The sequence below is a fragment of the Sturnira hondurensis genome, unplaced genomic scaffold (genome assembly GCF_014824575.4).
Source record: "Sturnira hondurensis isolate 20B ecotype Veracruz unplaced genomic scaffold, ASM1482457v3 Scaffold0014384, whole genome shotgun sequence".
Lineage (NCBI taxonomy): Eukaryota > Metazoa > Chordata > Mammalia > Chiroptera > Phyllostomidae > Sturnira > Sturnira hondurensis.
The window spans coordinates 41,866,670-41,889,442 of record NW_028087015.1 but is presented as its reverse complement, the minus strand read 5'-3'; the positions used below and the strand labels follow the sequence as shown (position 1 = coordinate 41,889,442).

Sequence of the window (22,773 nt, the reverse complement as noted above, 5' to 3'; positions counted from 1 at the left end):
ACACTTTTAGTTTCTGAGATCTTAGTGCATTACCTAAAAACCGACCGAGGTTGTGTTTGACTATGTAGTGCTTCATCAATAACTTACCTACTATGTAAAGCCCATCAACACCGACCTAAATTATGTCGAACCCGTACATTATGCAAAAACTATGATGACTTTTAAGAGAAGCATTAGGGACATCCCGAAGAAAGGAAGGTTCATAAAAATCTGTCATTTTATTAAGTCGAGTTGCATGAAGTTGCTTCCTCTTATGTCATAGGTATTTTCTTTTTTAAAATATATTTTATTGATTATGCCATTACAGTTGTCCCATTCCCCCTTTCATTCCCCTCCACCCTGCACACCCCCTCCCACCCACATTCCCCCCCCTTTAGTTCATGTCCATGGGTCATAAGTTCTTTAGCTTCTACATTTCCCACACTACTCTTGCCCTCCCCCTGTCTAATTTTTCCCCACCGTCTATGCTACTTATTCTCTGTACCTTCTCTCCCCTTCTCCTCCTCCCACTCCCCTGTTACTAACCCTCCATGTGATCTCCATTTCTATGGTTCCACTCCTGATCTAGCTGTCTGCTTATTTTGCTTCTGTTTTAGGTGTGGTTGTTAATAACTGTGAGTTTGCTGTCCTTTCACTGCTGTTCTTTCATATAATAAGGGCTTGCTGATGATGAACTCCTTGAACTTGACCTATCTGAGAAGCACTTTATCTGCCCTTCCATTCTAAATGAAAGCTTTGCTGGATAGAGCAATCTTGGATGTAGGTCCTTGCATTTTATGACTTGGAATACTTCTTTCTATCCCCTTCTTGCCTGTAAGGTCTCTTTTGAGAAATCTGCTGACAGTCTGATGGGAACTCCTTTGTAGGTGACTGTCCCCTTATCTCTTGTGTAGGTGACTGTCCCCTTATCTCTTGCTGCTTCTAGAATTCTTTCCTTCATTTTAATCTTGGGTAATGTAATTATGATGTGCCTTGGTGTGTTCCTCCTCGGGTCCACCTTCTTTGGGACTCTCGGAGCTTTCTGGACTTCCTGGAAGTCTATTTCCTTTGCCAGATTGGGGAAATTTTCCTTTATTATTTGTTCAAGTAAGTTTTCCACTTGTTGCTCTTGCTCTTCCCCTTCTGGTACAATTCGGTGCTGGAACATTTAAAGATGTCCTGGAGGTTCCTAAGCCTCTCCTCACTTTTTTTTTTTTTAATTCTTGTTTCTTCATTCTTTTCTGTTTGCTTGTTTCTTTCTTCCTTCTGGTCCACTCCATTGATTTGAATTACAGTTTCCTATTGGTTCCCTGTGCATCACTATTGGTTCCAATCGGAACCAATCACTATTGGTTCCCTGTGCATTTTTCTTGATTTCACTTAGTGTAACCTTCATTTTTTCATCTAATTTGCGACCAAGATCAACCAGTTCAGTGAGCATCCTGATCACCAGTGCTTTGAACTGTGCATCTGATAGGTTGGCTATCTCTTGGTCGCTTAAAAGTATTGGCTCTGGGGCTTTGATTTGTTCTTTCGTTTGAGCCATGATTTTTTGGTGTGGTCACTCCTGTTATGTATGAGGTGGGGCTTAGGTGTTCACCAGGGCAGGGCAACCCAGTGGCTGGATTGTGACGCTGTATGTGGGGGTGGGGTCAGAGAGGGAGCAATGGTGCTTACTTTGCTCTCTCTTGGATTTCAGTCCCCTCTGCACTTCCCACAAGCAAATTGGGTGCTTTTGGTGCTGGTTCCCAGGTGGATGGGCTTGTGTACGTTCTAGGACCCTCTGGGTCTCTCCAACGAACCCTCCTGTGAGGTTGGGAGTCTCTCTCAGCACCTTTTCAAATGGTGCTTTTAGGCTTTATTTCTTGGCCCTGGGGCCTGGGTTGTGAGGTCTGTCTCACGGCCAGTTTTTGCCTAGCTTATCTGTGCACAAATGTGTGACCAAGGTCAGCCAACCACCTGTGCACTCTGCTAGTTTCTGCCCTGCACCGGGGTCTGCTAGCCCCCAGCGCTCTGTGTCCGGGTCTGGCAGCCAACGCCTTTTCCTGCTGCGACCCCTCTCCACCGGCTGCCGACTCCACCCCTCTTACCGGTCTGGTTGAATGGTGTGGGACTTCGTATAGTTCAATTTTGTCTGCTCTCATTGTGTTTTTGTTTCTAAATCTTTGTTGTCCTTACTTTTGGTTGTGCGAGAAAGCACAGTGTTTCCACCTACACCTCCATCTTGGCTGTGTAATGTGTACTTTCTTATAGGCATACCTATGATAAAGTTTAATTTATAAGTTAGGCATAGTAAGAGATTAACAATGATAAGTAATATAATTAAGTAGAACATTATAACACATGCTGTAATAAAAGTTATGTGACTGTGATATTATTAAGTAAGACAAGCGTGATTGAACCCAAGCCGCGCGATGCTGTGGCAGTCGATCTGATCACCAGTCCCACTACTAAGTGACCTACATGCAGGGACCGTCTACAGTGTGGGGACGCTCCCATCCTGGGCAGGACAGAGCCGGGTGGTGTGAGATTTTATCACGCTACTCAGATGGGCACACAGTTTAAAACTTATGAGTTGCTTATTTCTGGAATTTTTCGTGTAATAGTTTCAGACCACAGTTCAATGCAGGGAACCAAAATCATGGAAGGGGAAACGGCCCTGGGGGGCCCACTGACCTCCCTCTGCCATCGTGTTTTAAATGGAGCATCGGTCAGTTGCTGATCTTTTATTTTTCCCGGTTTGTCCTCCCATGAAACCTGCTTCTGCTGAATATTCATCTTGACCTCTTTTTAATGAAAGTAACTTTTGTTGTTCATTTGGGAGCCAGAGGAACGACATGAATAAAGGGGTCTCAGCTGTTGGATGATGATTGCTATTTAGCTGTGGGCACACCATGGTTATTTTGGGACTAAAGGATTCAAAAATAGATCTTTTTTCATATTTCCTTAAGACAAAAGCACAGTTCCATGTAAATACAATTAGTCTGCAGGTGTTTGGACTCCTTCCTCGTGACAGATTTGCCTTATTAAATTTTCAGACTCAAGAAAAAGTACGTTTTGCTTGTTTTCGGATGTAATAATGTGAAACATTTGGTTAATTTGGGGGAAATCAATAAAAGGTTATAAGCCGAGAATGACTTAACTGATAGAAAGTCATAGGTTTTTACTCTGTGGTTCATTCCATGAAGAAAACAAAACCCTTCATGTTCAAGGTCACCTCTCCGATTTGGCTTCTGAAATGTAACATTAATGCACAGTGTTTCTGTTACTGAATGACTAAGTCCACATTCAGTTACTTCAAAGAGAATTTTAAATCCAAAACCCATAGGTGGGAAATTAAACAGAAATGTGAAGAAATTTAGCTCCTTTTCTGTGCTTTATGTGAAAAGGACACGGGTCATTCGTTTAAAGAAGCTATTTTAGTTTCTTTAACAATTGGGGAAGAGGATTCCAGTTTTGCCTTGCACTGTGAAAAAGTTCTTTTCAGTTTAGAGTTTCATTTTAAATTTTGGAAAAGCTGTCCTGGCACAGACGAAACTCAGGGAAGAAAAACTCATCATTACTGAACTCAGATGGATCCAGGTTGACTACAGAGAGCTACTGGATTGCCCTGGCCGGGTGGCTCAGGTAGTTGGAGCATCATTCCATACACCGGAAGTTGTAGGTTCAGCCTGGGTTGCAGGTTCCATCCCCGGTTGTGGTGCATATGAGAGGCAACCAATTGATACTTCTCTTATAAATCAATGTTTTTCTGTCTCTGTCTCTCTCTCTGTCCCTCTCCCTTCCTCTTTGAATCTAAGGGAAAAAAAATAAGCTACAGGGTTAAGGCTGTTGAGTTTGAAATTTCTGAGGGATTTACAAAGGTTCATTTTGAGAATTGTGTAAAAAGATTTTAGCTGCTGTTTTATTTATATTTTTTCTTGATGCTTTTGGCAATATGTTTGAACCTAAAAGTGTTCATTTACTTTTCCTCTTTGTTGGTTCCTATTTTTAATGTACAAAGCATTGTATATGTGGATTGATGAGGACTGGAGATAGAAAAACTTTTCATGAAATTAATTCCTGGGAAACGGGCAGTACGATGCTCCACGAATGATCGAACAATCCAAACACTACAGGACCCCCCACACCAGCACAGGAGATGCTGCACCGAAACACTGGCAGTGGGGGTGTCAGAGTTACTGTCCCTGATAACAGAAACAGCAACAGCGCTAAGTACTATTCGTGCTGTGCACTGGTCCAAAGTATTTTAAGTCACCAGTTACAGCAGTGCAGTGAGGTAGGCTGTAGCATCTTCGTGGAGGGAGGGACCGAGAACAACTTTGTGTTAGCGAAGGGGGACAGTTAAGATCTAAACCCGTTTCTTTCTGCCCGGTTTTAGCCACAGGTGAATGACGGTGGGCACCTTGTGCTTCACACTTTTCAGCACTAACATTTTTAACAGAATTTACTGTCTCTTTCCTGGCACGGTCTTAGACATTTAGCGAATTGGATTTTTCAGTCAGCTAAGTGTGGCTCTGGGGCAATGTTCATTCCTCCACGAATGATGCAAAGTTAAAAGTCATTCAGGAATGTTAACCTCTTAAAACTTACACAGTCATCTCCTGGAAGCTATAAAATGAGAGTCTTCCCATGTGGAACCAAGGCCTTGAGGCAAAAAATGGAATTGAATGTCTCTTGTCTTGATTTCTTTAATTTCTGTTCATATATATGTTAGTTTTTATAAAGTTAGGACCATAATATATGTATTTGTTCATTACATAGGACATTAAGGATGTTTTTGCAGGTCACTAAATATTCTCCCCAAGGGACATTTTGGTAGTTATGCTCAGATTTATATTATTGGCTCTCTATTGTTGGACAGTTGTGGTGTCTTTCATCTTTTGCTGTTACTAATAATGCTTCAGTGAGAATCCTTATTTCTGTGCATGTCTGTTTTCTGTGACAGCATTTCTAGAAGTGGATTTTGGGGTGTGTTCATCAACATTTTACAGACTTTCAATAAATATTGCTAAATTGTTCTTTAAGAAGATAATTTCAATTATAACCCTGTCGTAATACCTTTTGGAACTATTCTCTACAAGATGAATATTATACTTAATTTTTTTCACAGTTTGTTAGGTGAAAATGTACAATTTTAAAAACATGTTTATTGATTCTAGAGAGAGAGGGAAGGGGGCGGGGGGAGAGAGAGAGAGAGAAACATTGATGTGAGAGAGAAACATCCATTGGTTGCCTCCCTTACATGCCCTGACCGGGATTGAACCTGCAATCTAGGGATATTCTCTGACCAGGAATTGAACCCACTACCTTTTGGTCCATAGGACGATGCTCTAACCAACTGAGCCACACCAGCCAGGGCCTGTCCTGTGGCTTTAGTTTGCATATCTCCAATGACCAGGGAAGTTCAATATTTATTGGCTATTAGTATTTCTTTTGTGATTTTATACGTTGCTGTAAATATTGCTATCGTTATTTTAAGTCTCACTGTAGTTATTACCAGTATTTCATTCCTGCTTAGCTGAGGGGCTGTGTGAGGGGGATGAGGAGGATTGTGGGCATGTGTGCTCTGGAGCCAGGCTCTCTGGGTTCAAACCCAGCTTTGTGGGGTGGGGGGTGCATGGTTTTCCTTCCTGGGCATGAACTTGACTGGCTGCAGCTAGCCAACTAGGAAGGGAAGAGCACCTTGAACCTGCCTGCAGCAGTAAGCCAGCCACGGAAGTGACAGTGGATCAGGCCGTCAGAGAGAACGCCACAGTGACTGGCATCACCGCCTGCAGAGCCTCTTCCTAAAATAAGCAGTGAGTCAGGTGCTTGTCTGGTTCGCTGCTGTGAGACAACTCTCTAAAACTTACGGTCACGATTCCCCACAAAACCGTCTCACTGCACAAGGGGACTTAGATTCTGTTGGAAAAGAGGAGGAGGAAAGGGCCAGAGGGTATTTCTGCCGTCATCCAGTGGTCTTTGGGTTCCTACCTACGAAATTCTCTTCTGAAAAGTTCTTGAATAATGAGGCACAGTGTGACTGATGTAACAAAATTGTCTTGTTGCAAATAAAGAAAAAAGATTCCATTTACTAATTTAGCTTTCTCCTTTAGTTTAACTGCCAACTTTTAACCTACTTATTGATTTATTCCATGTTGGTGTTAAGAATTTAGCTTGTGCTTTTAAAATCACTTCTTCTAAAATAATTGTGGCTTTCCTCACTCCTTTCAGATACCTTGTCAAAAAGTGTTATTTTTTCCACCTCAAATATATATAGATCTAGTCTACAAATACTGAAGTGGTAATTAGGGCTTATGTAAGATTGTTTTATTTTAAAAACTGGCTGCTGTTTTTTTTTTTCTTTTTTTTTTCAGGAGGTACTCTCTAACCCTTTCTGGTTCAAGAACAACTCTGAAACAAAGAAGGCATTTTCAAGTCACGGGCCACATGCACGGTTTAGGAAGGAACGTGTGAGGGGAGGCATGATAAACATGACTCGCCGGCCTCTTTCGTGTTACCGGCTACATTTCTCATACACACATTTCTGTAGGTCGATCCCATCGCACACGGCAGCCTCTTAAAATTAGAACGTATTCAGGTTTTTCAGGGGCTTTTCACTAGGCCCCTCGAAGACCCAGGTGTCTAACCAAAAATTAATAAGAGTGAGAGGCTTTCATCGTGTTTGAAATGTGCTTTCTGGAGAGAGGCTGCGGTAATCCAAAGAAACTGCCGGCCGCAGCGTTGGCTAGGTGGCCCCGCTCGGGGGTGTTCTGAAGAATGAAGGAGATTGCGTTTCTCTTCTCTTCGGGGTCGCTCTGGCTATTTCTGAGACCGTTTCCACAATGAGGCTCCTCGTTCCATAAGATGAAAATGTCTAACTTCTTCTGCCCCTCCTGTTCCTGTGCACCCTAACCCTCTGGCGGCCACCATCTCCTCCTGTTGCCCGAGGGTCACACCCTTCCTGACCCAGCTCCGGCGCACCTGCCCTGCCCACTGCCCGGATGCCCACCCCCCCGCTTCTTTTCTGGGCTCATTTTCTGCTTCTCAGTGCTGCTGCCTTGCTGTAGCATTTATTACCGCATTGTACAGGAGGGACCAAAAATCCCCGGAATTTATCTATAAAAACTTGTGTATTTATTCTTACACATTTCGCCGTCAGTCACCTTCAGTGTACTCTGCATGTGATGCAGAGTAAGGCGAGAGAGGACGTGAGAGACTGTACCTCGAGACTGTTTTCCACCACTCAGAACAGTTTTTGAGCTTGTTAGTTTGGATGCCTCTTAGTGCTTCTGCCGTTTTTTTGTTTCAGGTCTCCCCCACCTTTCCCTTTGAGGACTTTGTCATCTGGGGAAATAAAAAAGAGTTGCTTGGGGTGAGATCTGGTAAATAGGGAGGGTGGGGCATGAGGGTCAGGCCCTTTTGGGTCGAAATCCCGGGAACAGTCAGTGCGGTGTGGGCAGGTGCACTCATGAATCACCCATCATGGAGATGGGCAAAGCGTTGAAAGAGTCTTCAAAAATAAAAATGAAAATAAAAAAAATAACTGAGGCCCAACCCAGCCTCTCATAACAATGCCAGCTGGAACCCTGGTACAATGGGCTCCTGGAACATACACCTAGCTGGGGAGGCCTGTATCACAATGGGCCCCACCCTCCAGAAGGGAATTCTGGGTTTTGGGGGGGTCCTTTCTCATATTGCGATTAGCTGTTTGACTATCTCCTCCGTTCGACTAAACACCTTGTGGGACCTTGTTCTACTCCATTTTGTATTCCCAGACCCTGGCACCATGCCTGGGATGCTCAGTAAATGATGCTGGAGTCACTGAGTGAGGAGTTTGAAACTATAAGCATCACTCTTCAGACTTATAAGTGTTCTGCCCATTCTAGCTGATGGACATCATTAGCCTGCTGTGGTCTGCGAAAGCAGGAGCACCCCGTGGTCAGGGGTTGTTCCTGACGGCTTTCTATTGGAGGCCTTTGTGGGGCCCCACCTTGAGAGACTCAATGATCTGCCACCAGCTGTTCGGTAATTCCCTTCCGTATTACTGTGTCCTCTGATGTCTCCAGGACCATTTATCTCCAGGTGTGCCTCTGAGTGCTGGCTGAAATGGGCAGTGTGTCTCATTTAGGAGGCTTTTATTACTCAGCTAACGCAGAACAAGTCATGTGGGAGTTCACTAGATAATGCGGAACATGATAAGTGGGTGGCCAATAAACTGGCCCAGGAAATGCAACAGCCTGGCTGGCCAGGACAGTGTTGGCATAGCACAAACCCAAGTCCCGAGGGTCAGCAAAGATACACTCTGGCATAGAATTAAAGCCATGTTTCATTTGCCGAAGGACACCCAGGAAGAGGGAATTGATCCAGCATGCAACAACCTGGAATAATTAGGAAGATATGTTAATGTGTGTGCTTCGAAGGTCTTGTTATAAAACATTCAGGCATTAATATAGATTTATAACATGCAAATATTACCAAACTCAAGTCCGTGTGCCTGATGCTGTGAAGGTAAAGACTCGAAACGGCAGAGTTTGGAATAAGGGAAGGTTTATTGAGTGAGAAGGCGCCAGCCGAGAAGATGAGACGCCTAATGGTGCTTCAGATCCCCCTCCCTTGCTGGACAAGGCCAAGGGTTTTAAAAGGGTGGGGGGGCAGGTTTTAGTTGGGGGACCTTGGAGCTGGGTGCTTATAGTAAAGAGATGTCAACACCAGGTCTTCCCGGACAACTGACCCTTGGCTTCTGAACGGTTCTGGTGTTTAAGTTCTGGTTCTGTCCTGGTTCTGTCCCGGTTCTTTGGTTCCATTGGAGGGGATGGCAAGTTTTTGTTTCTGGGTACAAGTGTAGGTCAGATTCTCTCCTCTGCACATGTTTTGGCTCAGTGACCAGCAGTTTTGGTCTGTTGTCTCTGAAAAGCTACTACATACCTTACTAAACAGGACAGGACTATTGTGAGCTGTTATACAAGGGCTGGAAAGAATCTTAGGCATCATTTAAAGTTGAACTTGCACCCTTTGGAGATGAAAGGAATCACGGAGTGATTCACATAAGTGTAGGAGAAATGAGTGAACTACATAGCATGAGAATCGTAAGGACAAAAATTGCTCCCTCACGAAGGATGGGCCTCAGTGAATCAGTCACCCTTTTCTGTCAACCGAAGCTGCCCTTCTTTAATGGAAAATGCTCTGAAAGATCAGGGTGCTGCTTCTAATCGTCATTCTTAAATTTTTTAATATGGCATCGAGTCTGGGGGGTGAGGTGCGTCAGGTAAGAAGACGTTTAGATTCCGGACCTGAATCAACTGTGGATGGCAGCTTCTGGGTTGGAGCCGGCCCTGTCTTCAAAGTGATGGCTAGCAGCCAGAACTCAGTTTGTTGGAAAAAATGAGAACCACGTGATGCTAGCCTAACTGATTGAGTGTCTGTTATTGGCATGAAGGGAAGGGCCATTTTATCTCAAGGCCGGAATCACAACTGAGAATGTGACATTAGCTTTGAATTTCTTTGGACTTAAAGGGCTGGTTTGGGAAATGAAAGCACAGAGAGAGGAAAGCAGATATTTCATTTTGAAGCTGAGTTTGGCATTTTTTTGCATACTATTCTTACACCAAATCAGGGAAAACCAACATGGCATTTAAATTTTTAAATGAAATAGATAGGATTAGGATTTCGCTTTGCTCTCTACTTCAGAGAAATGAAAGTGTGTGGACAGCATTTAAATGACGAAATGAAAAAGAAGTTATTATTCTGTTGCACATGCTAAACGATTTTAAATTTAGGAATTACTAAGTCATTCATGAGCTGAATTTGAGTCAATTTCTGTTAGATTAAGCAACCATTATTTGTGTTCTGGAGATGTTAGAGTTTAAAACCCAATTCTTTGAAGTTTATGTGTCAATACCATGTTTTTGTGTAATAAAAAGCTCCAAGAATAATTAACAGCCCAAAATGGGATGAAATAAGCCTTAAAAAGTGGTAACCTTTTAAGATTTCACTTGATATTACTAGTAGGCAGATTTTTTTATGGCTGTAAAACCCAATACAAATTTCTTTTTCTCCCTGTTTCTTCCTAACTCTTCATTGAGAAATGTTCCTAGTTTAATTCTATTAATTATATCATGTCTCGCCGCTTTCCTGAGGGTATGTGATAATGGTGTCATTTTTCCCTGTACTATTATGGATAAGACTGGTGCTTTGAATGAACATGTTAGAAGAATTTTAATTCATTTGAGTTAGATGTATTAATTTTAATTACTTCTCTGAATTTGCTACAGTTCTAATAAAGTTTCCCTTTAGAAAAAGATATGACACATACAATCGTATCTTTATAATACTGCCTGAATGTTATTAAATCACATACTTAGTGAAGATTGGCATTTTTTGGTCAAAGAAAAAGTGTTTAGCAAAATACCTGCAGGGACTGAGCTGTTGGATGTTGTATTAGAGTCAGCAGAGATGAAAATAATACTTAAAATGAGCTGCTTTTAAATTTGTCAAGAGAACAGTTCTCCCACAGGATGAGAACCGTTAGGAGAGCCTGTGAAGTAAGGGATGTGTTTACTTTGGGGGGGATCAGTGTGTCCTTCTTATGTCATAGCTGGTCATAGTTTTCATAAAACTTCTTTTAGGCAGGGCTTTTCTTCTGAAGAGTTCAAACTGCTTCCCCCGTTTATCTTATTATTCCATGTTGTTACACGAGACATTGTAGGGCAGAAGGCCTCTTTCATCAATATTGTGTGAGAAGGGACATGAGTGGAAGATTATTATCATCTACTCTGAGGTTGGACAGCAAGTGGACAAAGGAAGATTCTTTTGGTTTTGGGGGTATCCCTGTCATATTAGAGTCTTCCAGCTGGTGGTTAGCTAAATGCTTTTATTTCCTTTTCAAAAACATCAATGGGCCAGTATTGTACCCAACAGTGACTTTAATCCCCAGTGAATTTCACTGAGGTGATATTGGTGGATTTTCCCAACCAGCAGAAGCTGTTTCCTGTCTTCGTGGTAGCTGCTGTTCTTTCTGGCCTGTCTGGCCAGACCGTTCTCCAGTTTGACAGACGTACAGTTTAATCTTTTGTTCCATGGAGGATGTGAAATAGCTTACAAGACTCAACAAATATATAAGATGATATTAATTAAAAGTAGGGCTATCAAAACATTAAGGGAGAAGCTCCCAGAAACTTGGTTCTTCTCACCAACGCAGTGTAGCATTATAGGCCAGCGAGCCTGCTAGCGTGCAAGCAAAGTTTATTAATGCTGACTTCTCACGGGAAAGCAAGGAAGGGTGGTTAGAGCAGGGTGGCAAAAGTGGGGTGGCCAGGGGCCAGGTGGCCAAAAGGGGTGGCCAGGGCCCCTTCACCAGGTCAAAGGCTGACTGGCCAGGGGTCCCTTGTGTGGCCAGAGAGCCACCAGGACAAGAGAGGAGGGCAAGTCCTTTGTTCTGAGGACTTACATAGTTGGTGAGGTCGGGGCGAAGAAGGTACATTTCGATTGGCGGGTACAGGTGGTGCAGCTTCCCCTGGGAGACGTGAGACCCAAATGTAGGTATATGGGTGGGGGTCCGTTACCCCGAATCCTTTTCTTGCTCTAGACTCTATTTGTTCATTTTGTACAGGTGATAGGAGGCAGGCAGTTAACCAGAGTTGCTTTATGGGTTTTTTCTTTGGGCAGTGTGGACCCCCTCCCCTTCTCCCTTCCAGGCCTCGGGGTGAATACACAGTCTCAAGGTTTTCCTGTTCTGGGCTAGTGGGGGTGATACACACTGACTTTCAAGGGCTGTCCCCTCTACCTACACTGTCATGGTTTCACTTGTTGTTCAGAGGGCCTGGCAGTCTTATGGGACCAGGCTCAAGGTTACTGGGTCACAAGGTGAGACAAGTCTTCCTTCGCTTTTAGCCTCCTGTGTGAAGTTCTTTGTTAGACTGCAGTGGCGAGGGCCCTGCCTGTGTTTCCCCTCTGACCGCTCTTTCCACCGTAACAAGAAGAAAGANGGGGCGAAGAAGGTACATTTTGATTGGCGGGTACAAGTGGTGCAGCTTCCCCTGGGAGACGTGAGACCCAAATGTAGGTATATGGGTGGGGCTCCGTTACCCCGAATCCTTTTCTTGCTCTAGACCCTATTTGTTCATTTTGTACAGGTGACAGGAGGCAGGCAGTTAACCAGAGTTGCTTTATGGGTTTTTTCTTTGGGCGGTGTGGACCCCCTCCCCTTCTCCCTTCCCCCTTCCAGGCCTCGGGGTGAATACACAGTCTCAAGGTTTTCCTGTTCTGGGCTAGTGGGGGTGATACACACTGACTTTCAAGGGCTGTCCCCTCTACCTACACTGTCATGGTTTCACTTGTTGTTCAGAGGGCCTGGCAGTCTTATGGGACCAGGCTCAAGGTTACTGGGTCACAAGGTGAGACAAGTCTTCCTTCGCTTTTAGCCTCCTGTGTGAAGTTCTTTGTTAGACTGCAGTGGCGAGGGCCCTGCCTGTGTTTCCCCTCTGACCGCTCTTTCCACCGTAACAAGAAGAAAGACAAGCAATGGTACAGCTGTAAAATAGAGCTAGGGTGGGACTAAAAAGTTACGCTCTGAACACAGGCAGTGAGCCATGAGAGGCCAAATAAAAACTAAAGTACACGTGTGGATTCGATGGTGCATACAGTTTAGAGGAAATTGGTGATCAGGCGAAGTGCGAGTATTCATGCTGTTAAAAAAACAGTGAGGATTCGCCTTGGCGACCCTGTTTTAACTGCAAGAAAGGACTCACTCAGTGGCAAGAAAGAGGAGCTGACTGTAACTGTGCCATAGAGACACTGGTTTGCTCCAGGGATACGTGCTGCTCTTGGAGCCTTAAAGTGATGGTTGGGATCCCTGAACCCTGTTTTTCTAACCCAAATGCTTGGTGAGCACCTGAGGGTCCTGGGCCCAAGGTCGTCTTTGACGGACTGGACTGCAGTTGTTCCGGTTGCCTGTTGCACCCAGACCCTTGCTCCCGAACCCTGATGTCTCAAAAGGCATTCATTTCCTGGCATCATCTAAGGCCTTGATGTTGAACAGGATGGAACTGAAGACCTCCAACCCTTAAAACCAGCTTCTCTTCTCACTGGGGCCTGAGGCAGGTGGGGGGTGGTGGTGGGGGGCATGTATTTGCACCAATCTCCTGAAATCTCACGGAGGACTTTATAGGTAATGTATGTGTGTGTGTGTGTATGAATAGTCTTTGTAGTCTTCATCATGCTTTTTTAAAATTATCACTATTTTATTTTTTAGTCACCGTGGACATTCAAAATTTGCATTGGTTTCGGGCGGGCAGCCTTGGGCTTTGACAGTGACAGACCTCCTGAAGCGGTCAGCCCAGTGTTCCCAGCACCCGCCTGGCACCACACGTGGCGGTGACAGGGTTACTGACTCCATCCCCTGCTGTGCTCTGCATCCCCGTGACTGTTCTCTAACTGCCAGTCTGTGCTGCTCCCTCCCTCCCCTGCTGGCGTTATGCTAAGTGAAATCAGCCAGTCAGAGCACAAACACCCTATGATTTCACTTGTATGTGGAATCTAAAGGGCAAAATAAGTGAACAGACAAAATTGAGACAGACTTACAGATATGGAGAACGTCAGATTCTGAAAGAAGAGTTCCCCAAAAGTTAGAAACTGCAGCCTTGGAGACTTGAAGGTTTGGTCAAACCCTCGCGGTACTTTCCATGGTTCTTCAGGTAGTTATCTTCCTGTCTGGGCCTCAGGGAAGGCTCCCTGCTGTTTGATCGTTGCTCAGTGTAGTGGGTGCTTAGTTTGTCTTTGTACAGTGAGGCAATCCAGGTCGCATGTTCCCACTGTGTCCGTAAGAGGGACTTGGTCCGGTGGGCTTTTCCCGGCCTGCCCACGGTCAGCCTGGTCTGCAGATGAGTCACCTTCCCTGGGCGTGGCCAGGCCTGGGGGAGCGGGCACTGGTGTCTGAGGTCATTCTTCTCTCAGTACAGCTGATCTGTTTAATGACCGTTTTACGATGCCCTTGGGAGTGAAGCGCCGTTCAATCTCCCTCCATCTGCTGCCATCTCTTCCGTTTCTTATTCGACTGTAATGTTGTGGCCAAATCTTCAGGCTCTTTAAGGATCCTGGGGTATCGTTTCTGTGGGTCTGCAGCCTGGACTCAGTTCAGAGAATCTGGGGTTTTGTTCTTGGAATTCAGTTCCTCCTTACTGTGTGCATTCTGCCCTTTCCCTCTCCCTGCAGGGCGGTCAGGAGCAAAGTGGGACTGAGTGCTGTGCTTTCGCTCGGCCCTCCTTTGCCGGGAGCGGTGATCATCGTCTCCACCCGCAGAAACAGCCCCATCACCCCCAAACCACTTTTTCATCATCTGTAGCATTTTGGAACCCGTGCATCTCATTCCAGTTTTGTGCCTTTGACATACCTCTTAAGGTTTCTTGTGATGCCCAGTCGTCCTCGGTCAGAGGTGTCTCTTTCATACGAGCCCTTTCAGAATACAAGGGAACACGTGTAACTGTGGAGTACTTTACCCATTTGTTGGAATATATCCTTCTCTTCATCACCAAGGTGATCTGCTTTCCTGTTGGGGGTTTTGAGAGCCTGACAAGCCCATTTGTCACTTGAACCTGATTATTTTTTCCGTCAACTCTGAAATCCTGTTTCCTCCAAGACCATGATCTATGTCTGTGTGGACTGAGACTGCTGAGGCTGCAGTGCCTGGCCCGTTACAAATTTCAATTTCTCCTTGTTACTTTCTCTCAGGGTTTCCATCATTTCCACTTTACCAAGCAGTTTACCCATTGGTTGGAAGTCCAGAATCATGGCGTCTCTCACTGTTTCATTCGGGAAGATAAGAGCTTGTCAGAAGGCAATATATATAGAATGGACCAGCCGGCTACGATGACCAGATGTTCAAACAATTGGTGTCTCTCATGATCGCACTGTCTTATTTCTGAGCTGATTTTGTTGTCCTATAAAAATATGACACCTACATCCTTAGTTTGGTGAGCACTCTGAGTATATGGCCATTAGCATATGATATTCTTCCTTCTTTTAAATCACTTTGAATATACTGGCGTACAACCTAGCGCCAAGCCTGTGGCTTCCAGACATGGGCACGTTTTCTTGACCCAGGATGTCCTTGGGTCAGTACTCACTCATCACACCTGCTGGGTGTCGCCCGCACTGGATCCGGTCAGCTGGGCTTCCATAGTGACTGTGCGGTCATCATGCCACCGTTTTAAGGCTGAGATTCTGTAATAGTCTCTCCCCTGTTCAGTTCTCACTCCTTCCTGCAGCAACACCCAAGACTGTCTGCATTTGTTCCAAGCCCTTTTGCTTTGTGCCGTCTTCTCCTGTACTTTTGTCCTAGTCATCTCATCCCTTAGCACGAAGGTTGAGAAGACAGGCACCTTCTTGCTCCTTTGGATTCATGAAAACAATCTTTTTTCTCTGTTGGCTTCTGGGGAAGGATGCCCTGTGTGCTGACCTTCCTGTTCTCCCCGTGTTTTCTTCATCGTACCTGTTTGTGGGTTAAGTGGACACCCAGAGCATCTCTGCCTCCGCCTGTGACTTTTTCTGCTATTGCTCATTGCCTTCCTCTTCCATTTTTCTAGTCCTCAGCTTTGGCTAATTTGGGTTTCTTAATGTTTCTCGTGATTCCAGACATTATTGCTGGTTGTTTGCTGTTTTTGTTCTTAGCAAACGATGCATGTTCATTCTAAACCTCTCTGAAAGTTAAAATGACTCAGGGAAAACAACTGCAGTGTGATGCCTCCCCCCATAGCCCCCGCTTCACATCAGGCTCTCCCGTGCACAGCCCTTTCCCTAACCACCGTCAGGGGCCAGCCCACGTCCGTGGCTCCAACCGATTGAGGTTGTCACTAAAAATAAAACAAATAAGCAAGTCACTGCTTGGCCGCTCTTGTGTTCCCTCACCTGAGGCCTAAGTAATGTTTGCCAGGTGAAAACAAAAGCATTGCCACCACAGGATGAATTCTCACCCTTTTCCGGGCTTTATAATAAAACTTTTCAGAATTGTAAAGTAGGAAGAGTGCAAGGCAGAGACGGCACCCTTTGAAAACAAAGTTCAAATCGACAACAATTACCATTTCCTAGCCTCTATTTTTCTGCTAATGACTGAAGACAAGTACTAATTAGAGAAGCCTCAAGTGTCTGGATTTTTTAGATGCGCCAGATGGTGCTGCGTCAGATCTGCGCAGAGTGCGGGCTCCGCGCTACCTGTCCTCCAGTTTGATCTTGGCTGAGATCGCCGGCACACGCCACTGCTCTGCAGTGCTGCTTCCCCTCGTCCTTTGCTCTCTGGCTACCCCACTGGTGGTTTTAGGAGGTGCATGTCTGCCATTATGCAGACACGTGCGTGTCTTACACACTTTAGTTTTACTTTTTTGAAAGCAAGCACATTTTATTCTTTTTCTTTTCAGATTTCTTTGACTCTGAGGTTGTTGCCTGGTCCCACCAGACTCTTGCCCCCACACCCCCACGTTGGTTCTTTCTTACTGTTCCTTCTCCTTGATCACACAAAGCCAGCACAGGAGGCTCAGTCCCTTCAGGAGCCAGGATCGAAATGGTTCTGCCTGTTCAGTTTTGTTTTTTAAAACTCTTTTCACAGACTGTCTGAAAACGTTTTCTCCTTTTGGTTTATACTTCAGATTTTTTTCTATTTTCCCATTTTATTTTATGATTATGCTAGCACCGTTGTCCCAGTTTTCCGCCTTTGTCCCTCTCCACCCTGCATCCCCCTCTCCCTCAGACAGTGCCCCCACCGTTGCTCATGTCCCTGGGTCATACCTGTAGGTTCTTGGGCTGCTCTGTTTCCTATACTGCACTTTACGTCCCCGTGACTACTCTGTAACCACCAGTCAGTGTTTCTTAATCCCCTCACTTCTTCGCCCTTCCCTCCCACACCCATCCCGTCTGGCAGCCATCAAAACGCTCTTGATGTCCATGATTCTGTCTCTGTTCTTCTTGTTTGCTTAGTTTGTTTTTCAGATTAATTGCTGATAGGTAGGTATTTATTGCCATGTTATGTTCATAGTTTTGATCTTCTTTTCCTTAAATAAGGCCCTTTAACTTTTCACCATATAATAATGATTTGGTGATGAAGAACTCCTTTAGTTTTTTTCTTGTCTGGGAAGCTCCTTATCTGCCCTTCAGATAAATGGTAAATGGCAGCTTTGCTGGGTCGAGCAGTCTTGGCTGTAGGTCCCTGCTTTTCATGACTTTGAATATTTTTTGCCAATCCCTTCTTGTCTGCAAAGTTACTTTTGAAAAATCAGCTGACAGTCTTGTGGGAACTCCCCTATAGTGACTACTTTTCTCTTGCTGCTTTTAAGATTCTCTCTTTATCTTTAACCTTTGGCCTTTTAATTTTGATGTGTCTTGGAGTGGGCCTCTTGGCATCAGTCTTGTTTGGGACTCTCTGTACTTCCTGGACTTGGCTGTCTATTTTCTTCACCAAATTCAGGAAGTTTTCTTTCATTACTTTTTTTCAAATAGATTTCCCATTTCTTGCTCTTTCTTTTCTCCTCCTGGCACCCCTATGATGTGAATGCTGGAATGTTTAAAGTTGTCCCAGAGGCTCCTATGCCATCCTGGTTTTTCTGGATTTTCTTCTTGTTGTTCTGATTGGTTTTTTCACTTCCTCATGTTCCAAATCATTGATTTGATTCTTGGCTTCATCCACTCTATGGCTGCTCCTCCGTAAGTTGTTCTTTATTTCAGTTAGTGGGTCCTAATGTAAAGGCAGGGGGACTAATGATGTAGCTGCTATAATCATTCAGGCAAGAGATGGAGGTCCTGAGCTTTTGGAATAGCCTTGGACACGGAGAAAAATTCACATTATTACCTCAAAAAATGTAGGCAAAAGGGCTTTCTTAATTTATTTCATAATGTTGTAAGTGCTTTCTGTGTTTAGAAGCCACCACTTTCCTTAGTGGTACCTGTCTTAACTAATTAAGGAATTTATCAGATTCCCTACTTATATATTTTCTGGTTTAGGAAGCTATTTACTTGGTGTCTATTGGATCTTTAAAAAAACAAAACATTGTAGGTTTCTTTGATTCTAAAAGTAGAAGGGAAGCACAAATAACTTGTACTATTACCTGGAGACAATAATTATTAGTAGTTCTGTGTAGTTTTGGTAGGTATAAGTAATTTACATAGAGGATGAAAGAGTCTACATGTAGCAATATAAAATCTTGCCTTTTTAGGAAATATTAAATTATGAGGTATCATTAAATATTATGAGAACATAATAATGATTCATTGTGTGAGTATATATTTTATGTTTATCCTGTCATTAACCATTTAGGTTGTTTCTTTTTTTTCCTTTTTAAAAAAATACATTTTATTGATTATACCATTACAGTTGTTCTATTCCCCCCTTTCATTCCCCTCCACCCTGCACACCCCTCCCCCACCCTTCCCCCCTTTAGTTTATAACCAGTGTCTCAACTTCTTTAGATTCTATATTTCCCCCACTATTCTTGCCCTCCCCCCTATCTATTTTCTACCTACTGTCTATGTTATTTTCTGTACCTTCTCCCCGCTCTCCTCCTCCCACTCCCCTGTTGCTAACCCTCCATGTGTTCTTCATTTCTATGGTTCTGTTCCTGATCTAGCTGTCCTCTTGGTTTGCTTTTATTTTAGGTGTGGTTGTTAGTAACTGTGAGTTTGCTGTCCTTTCACTGTTCCTATTTTTTATCTTCTTTTTCTTAGATAAGCCCCTTTAGCATTTCATATAATAAGGGCTTGGTGATGATGAACTCCTTGAATTTGATCTTATCTGAGAAGCACTTCATCTGCCCTTCCATTCTAAATGAAAGCTTTGCTGGATAGAGCAATCTTGGATGTAGTTTCTTGGCTTTCATGATTTGGAATACTTCTTTCTAGCCCCTTCTTGCCTGTAAAGTCTCTTTTGAGAAATCCGCTGACAGTCTGATGGGTACTCCTTTGTAGGTGACTGTCCCCTTATGTCTTGCTGCTTCTAGGATTCTTTCCTTCATTTTAATCTTGGCTAATGTAATGATGATGTGCCTTGGTGTGTTTCTTCTTGGGTCCAACATCTTTGGGACTCTCTGAGCTTTCTGGATTTTCTGGAAGTCTATTTCCTTTGCCAGACTGGGGAAGTTCTCCTTTATTATTTGTTCAAATAAGTTTTCCACTCGTGGCTGCTTCTTTTCCCTTTCTGGTACCCCTATAATTGGGATGTTGGAACATTTAAAGATGTCCTGGAGGTTCCTAAGCCTCTCCTCATTTTTTTGAATTCTTGTTTCTTCATTCTTTTCTGGTTGGATGTTTCGTTCTTCCTTCTGGTCCACTCCCTTGATTTCAGTCCCAGTTTCCTTTCCATCACTATTGGTTTCCTGTGCATTTCCCTTCATTTCAATTAGTTTAGCCTTCATATGTTCCTCTAATTTGTGGGTAAAATCAACCAGTTCTGTGAGCCTCTTGATCACCAGTGTCTTGAATTGTGCGTCTGAGAGGTTCACTATTTCCTGGTCGCTTAAGTTATTGGCCCTGGGGCTTTGAGTTCTTCTTGAGCCATATTTTGGACTGTTCATGCCTGTTACATATGAGGAGCAGAGCCCTAGGTGTTCACCAGGGCCGGGTAACCCAGGTCGCTGGGTTGTGACGCTGTATGTGGGGGCGGGGCCAAAGGAAAGCAACGGCAGTCTTCTCTGCTGCCTCTCGCCAGCACCGCAGGCCACGCAGTCTGTCCCACTGCGCCCGAATGTGCAGCCTCGGTCAGCTCGCCTCTGGGTTCACCTGCTGGGGCCTGGGCGGTCGTTTCACTGCTCATTCCTTTGCTGGTTTATCTGCGCACGGTCATATGTGACCCCGGTCAGCCCGCCACCCCGAGCCTTCACTGGATCAGCCTGCCATGGAGCTGCCTGGGTGCCTGGGTTGGGGGATCCTTCCTGCCTGACCCTGCTCCGCTGCTGGCTCCACCCCTCTTACCAGTCCAGTTGAACGGTTCCTTGTCGGACTTCCGTATAGTTCAATTTTTCTGTTCTTTGGCTGTGTCTTTGTTCTCCAAACCTTTGTTGTATTCAAACTTGGTTGTGGGAGAAGGCACAGTGTTTCCACCTATGCCTCCATCTTGGCGGAGTCTTTCTAGGTTGTTTCCAACTCCTTAATATTTTAACAGGTGCTGTGGTAAATATTTTCACGAAAAGTAAGTCTTCATATTTATCCTCAGGATAATGGATTTAATGCATACATGAATTTTTAAAGTCACGAACATCTTTGAAGGGTTGAATTACATAAGTGTAAAGATGGGCATGAGCCCTGATGGCTGGAAGTCCCATTGGCTGAACAGGTGGCAGGATGCTCTCAGCTGCTCTGCATGTCATGCCTCCACCTCCTCTCACCTGGTCACTGTCTTGGGGAGGGGACACCAGAGCACGGACAGGTCCGGAAGGAAAGGTGCAGAGTACGGTGATGGGAAGTCCCCTTGCCGCCTCATTACTCATTCTCAGAGGGAGGTCGGCACACAGCTCTACACCCTATCTCAGTTTAGATGGCCCCTGTTTCCTGACTCTTCCTTGAGTTCTCGTTCGATTTGGGTCAAGACCCTTCTGTTTATCAGAGAAGAGAGCTCTTATCCACCAGGTCCTATTCCTTTTTGGCTATTTAGGAGCAGTGCACACTGACTAAAACTGCTCTTGTAGTTCCTGCGTTTCTTTCATTGTTCGAGGGGTGTGGTGTAAGGGCTGCTTCACCTGAAACACTCCTGAGAGTCCAGTAGTTAGTTTAGGGGACCAGTTTGGCACAATTCTCCACGTGCAAGAGCTGTTTGCTTTTGTACGCGGAGAATTGTGCCAAACTGGTACTTGTCTTTAAGGTACCATTTTTTCTTGGCACCTGAAAAGTAGTTCTTTGACCAGAACAACATTGACCTTGGTTTTTCTTGATCCTTCTTGTTCTGATTTTTTTTAGGTTGATGTAAAAAAACCATATTTTCCTTTTTGAATTCTAAAATAGCTGGCTTACTTGGGGCATTGCACATTGCTATAAAATGTCCCTTTACTCTGTGAATCAGTTCTAATTGCATTGGGTATTTCTAGTTATTAGTTAATATTTGCTTTTTGAAATTTCCACGTTGAAATTAATAATTGGTCTTTAAGTAAAATTATTTCAGCAGTTGCATTTTGTTCACGATTCTAGGAAGCCAATAGGAACAATGAAAAACTGTTAGAAATAGCACTTGTATCTATATTTAAAAGCTCTTCAATGGACCAAGCAGATGTTGTTACAGATTTTTGGTTTTGGTATGATCAATTTCCCATTAATTTTGAAAATGGTCTTAAGGGATGTTCTTTCAAGGGAGCATAGTTGAACTGCAATTAGTGAAAGTTCAAGCAGCTGTCCTTGACAAATTTGTAACTGAAGCTGTTTTGGGCAAAGACGAAGTTCTGAAGCTTTGTGCTCAGTATTTTACATTTAGACACATGTAGTTGAATTTCTTCTTTTTTTGCTGGTCCAGAAGGCGTGATCTAAATCATACACACACACACACATACTCCTACCTATTCTTTCTTATATACAAGGTTGGCAAAAGTAAGTTTACAGTTTATATGGAAAATAAGACAACAATTAATAAATAATAATACAAGGATAAACTCCTTTGCATACTTACACTGTAACCCTACTTTCGCCTACCCACCAACTGGTGTGTATGTGTACAACTCTGTGTGTATATGTACATCTGTATGTGTGTATGTGTACATCTGTGTATGTGTATGTGTACATCTGTGTGTGTGTGTATGTACAACTGTGTACACAACCTAAGTTGGACGTGAAGATGCTTCTACTTCATTTCTTAAATAAAAAGTGTTGGGTTTAAGCTTTCACTATGTAATTATTGTTTTCTCTGTGTACAGGTCGAAGAAATTGTGGATGTTGGATCGTTTGCACCAGAAGACATCCATGTTCCTAAGATCTATGTCCATCGCCTTATAAAGGGAGAAAACTATGAGAAGAGAATTGAGGTAGTTGACTTAGATCCGCTGTCACTGTTTACGGGTCTGCTTATCAGAGATGTGTGCCCCTGGGGTCGTTCTGGGTGACAGGGAGTCCGCGCTGAGCGGGAGGCCTTGCTCTGGATCTTACTTCATAGGAGCTTCTCCTGTGTCCATTGAGAGGGGACGCGATCCTCTGTGGACCGTCCCACTCAGCAGTGACTTATGGTTGCAGGCTGTGTTCTCCATGCCCGGTAACTGCCCTGGGGTAGGATGTGCAGGTTTGCATTTACCTTGTCTGGTAAGGTAGGGAAGGGTAGTCTGTCTCTGCCGACTTGCCCCCCTGCTGGGCTCGTAATGTTGGACTGTGCAGAAATGCCTGTGCACCCGGAAGGTGTTTGGCACTTGATAGAGTCCACAGTGAACATCGCCTCCCATTAGCGTTAGGCTTTAGGTTCTAGGCAGCTGGCGGGGAGATTGTGGCAAGGCGTGGCTTCCAGAAGCATTGGAGGTATTTCAGGTAACTCGGAGCTTGCCAGAATGACCATGTGGGCCAGAATTAATGCCAAGATTCAGAAGTATCTAGGCATCAGCAACAAAACAGATATGCAGGGGGGGAATCCCCGGGAATCAGAGATGCCTTCTACCCTGTGGACATCAAATAGAATGGCATTCTGCAATTCTGTTTGTCAAAACTCATGTCAGTGGGCTAGGGAGGAATGATGGGACAAATAAAGACCTGAGTCTGTGTTAAGGAGATTTCGTGTTGGAAATACTCTCCTGGCTGGTTTCTGGATATTTCTGTGATCTCTCTGTGATGCACCTGTGGCCAAAACCAGTCTAGACTCTGCAGGTGGAAGCA

General features: G+C 44.3%; 1 protein-coding gene across 1 annotated transcript in view; it reads left to right on the top strand.

The window, feature by feature from the left end:
* Positions 1-22,773, top strand: part of OXCT1 (3-oxoacid CoA-transferase 1) — a 143,842-nt gene that overhangs the window by 41,963 nt on the left and 79,106 nt on the right. The window contains exon 8 of the mRNA XM_037063235.1: positions 21,834-21,941. Within this exon, the coding sequence (XP_036919130.1) occupies positions 21,834-21,941 (108 nt within the window). The remainder of the gene's footprint in view (positions 1-21,833; positions 21,942-22,773) is intronic.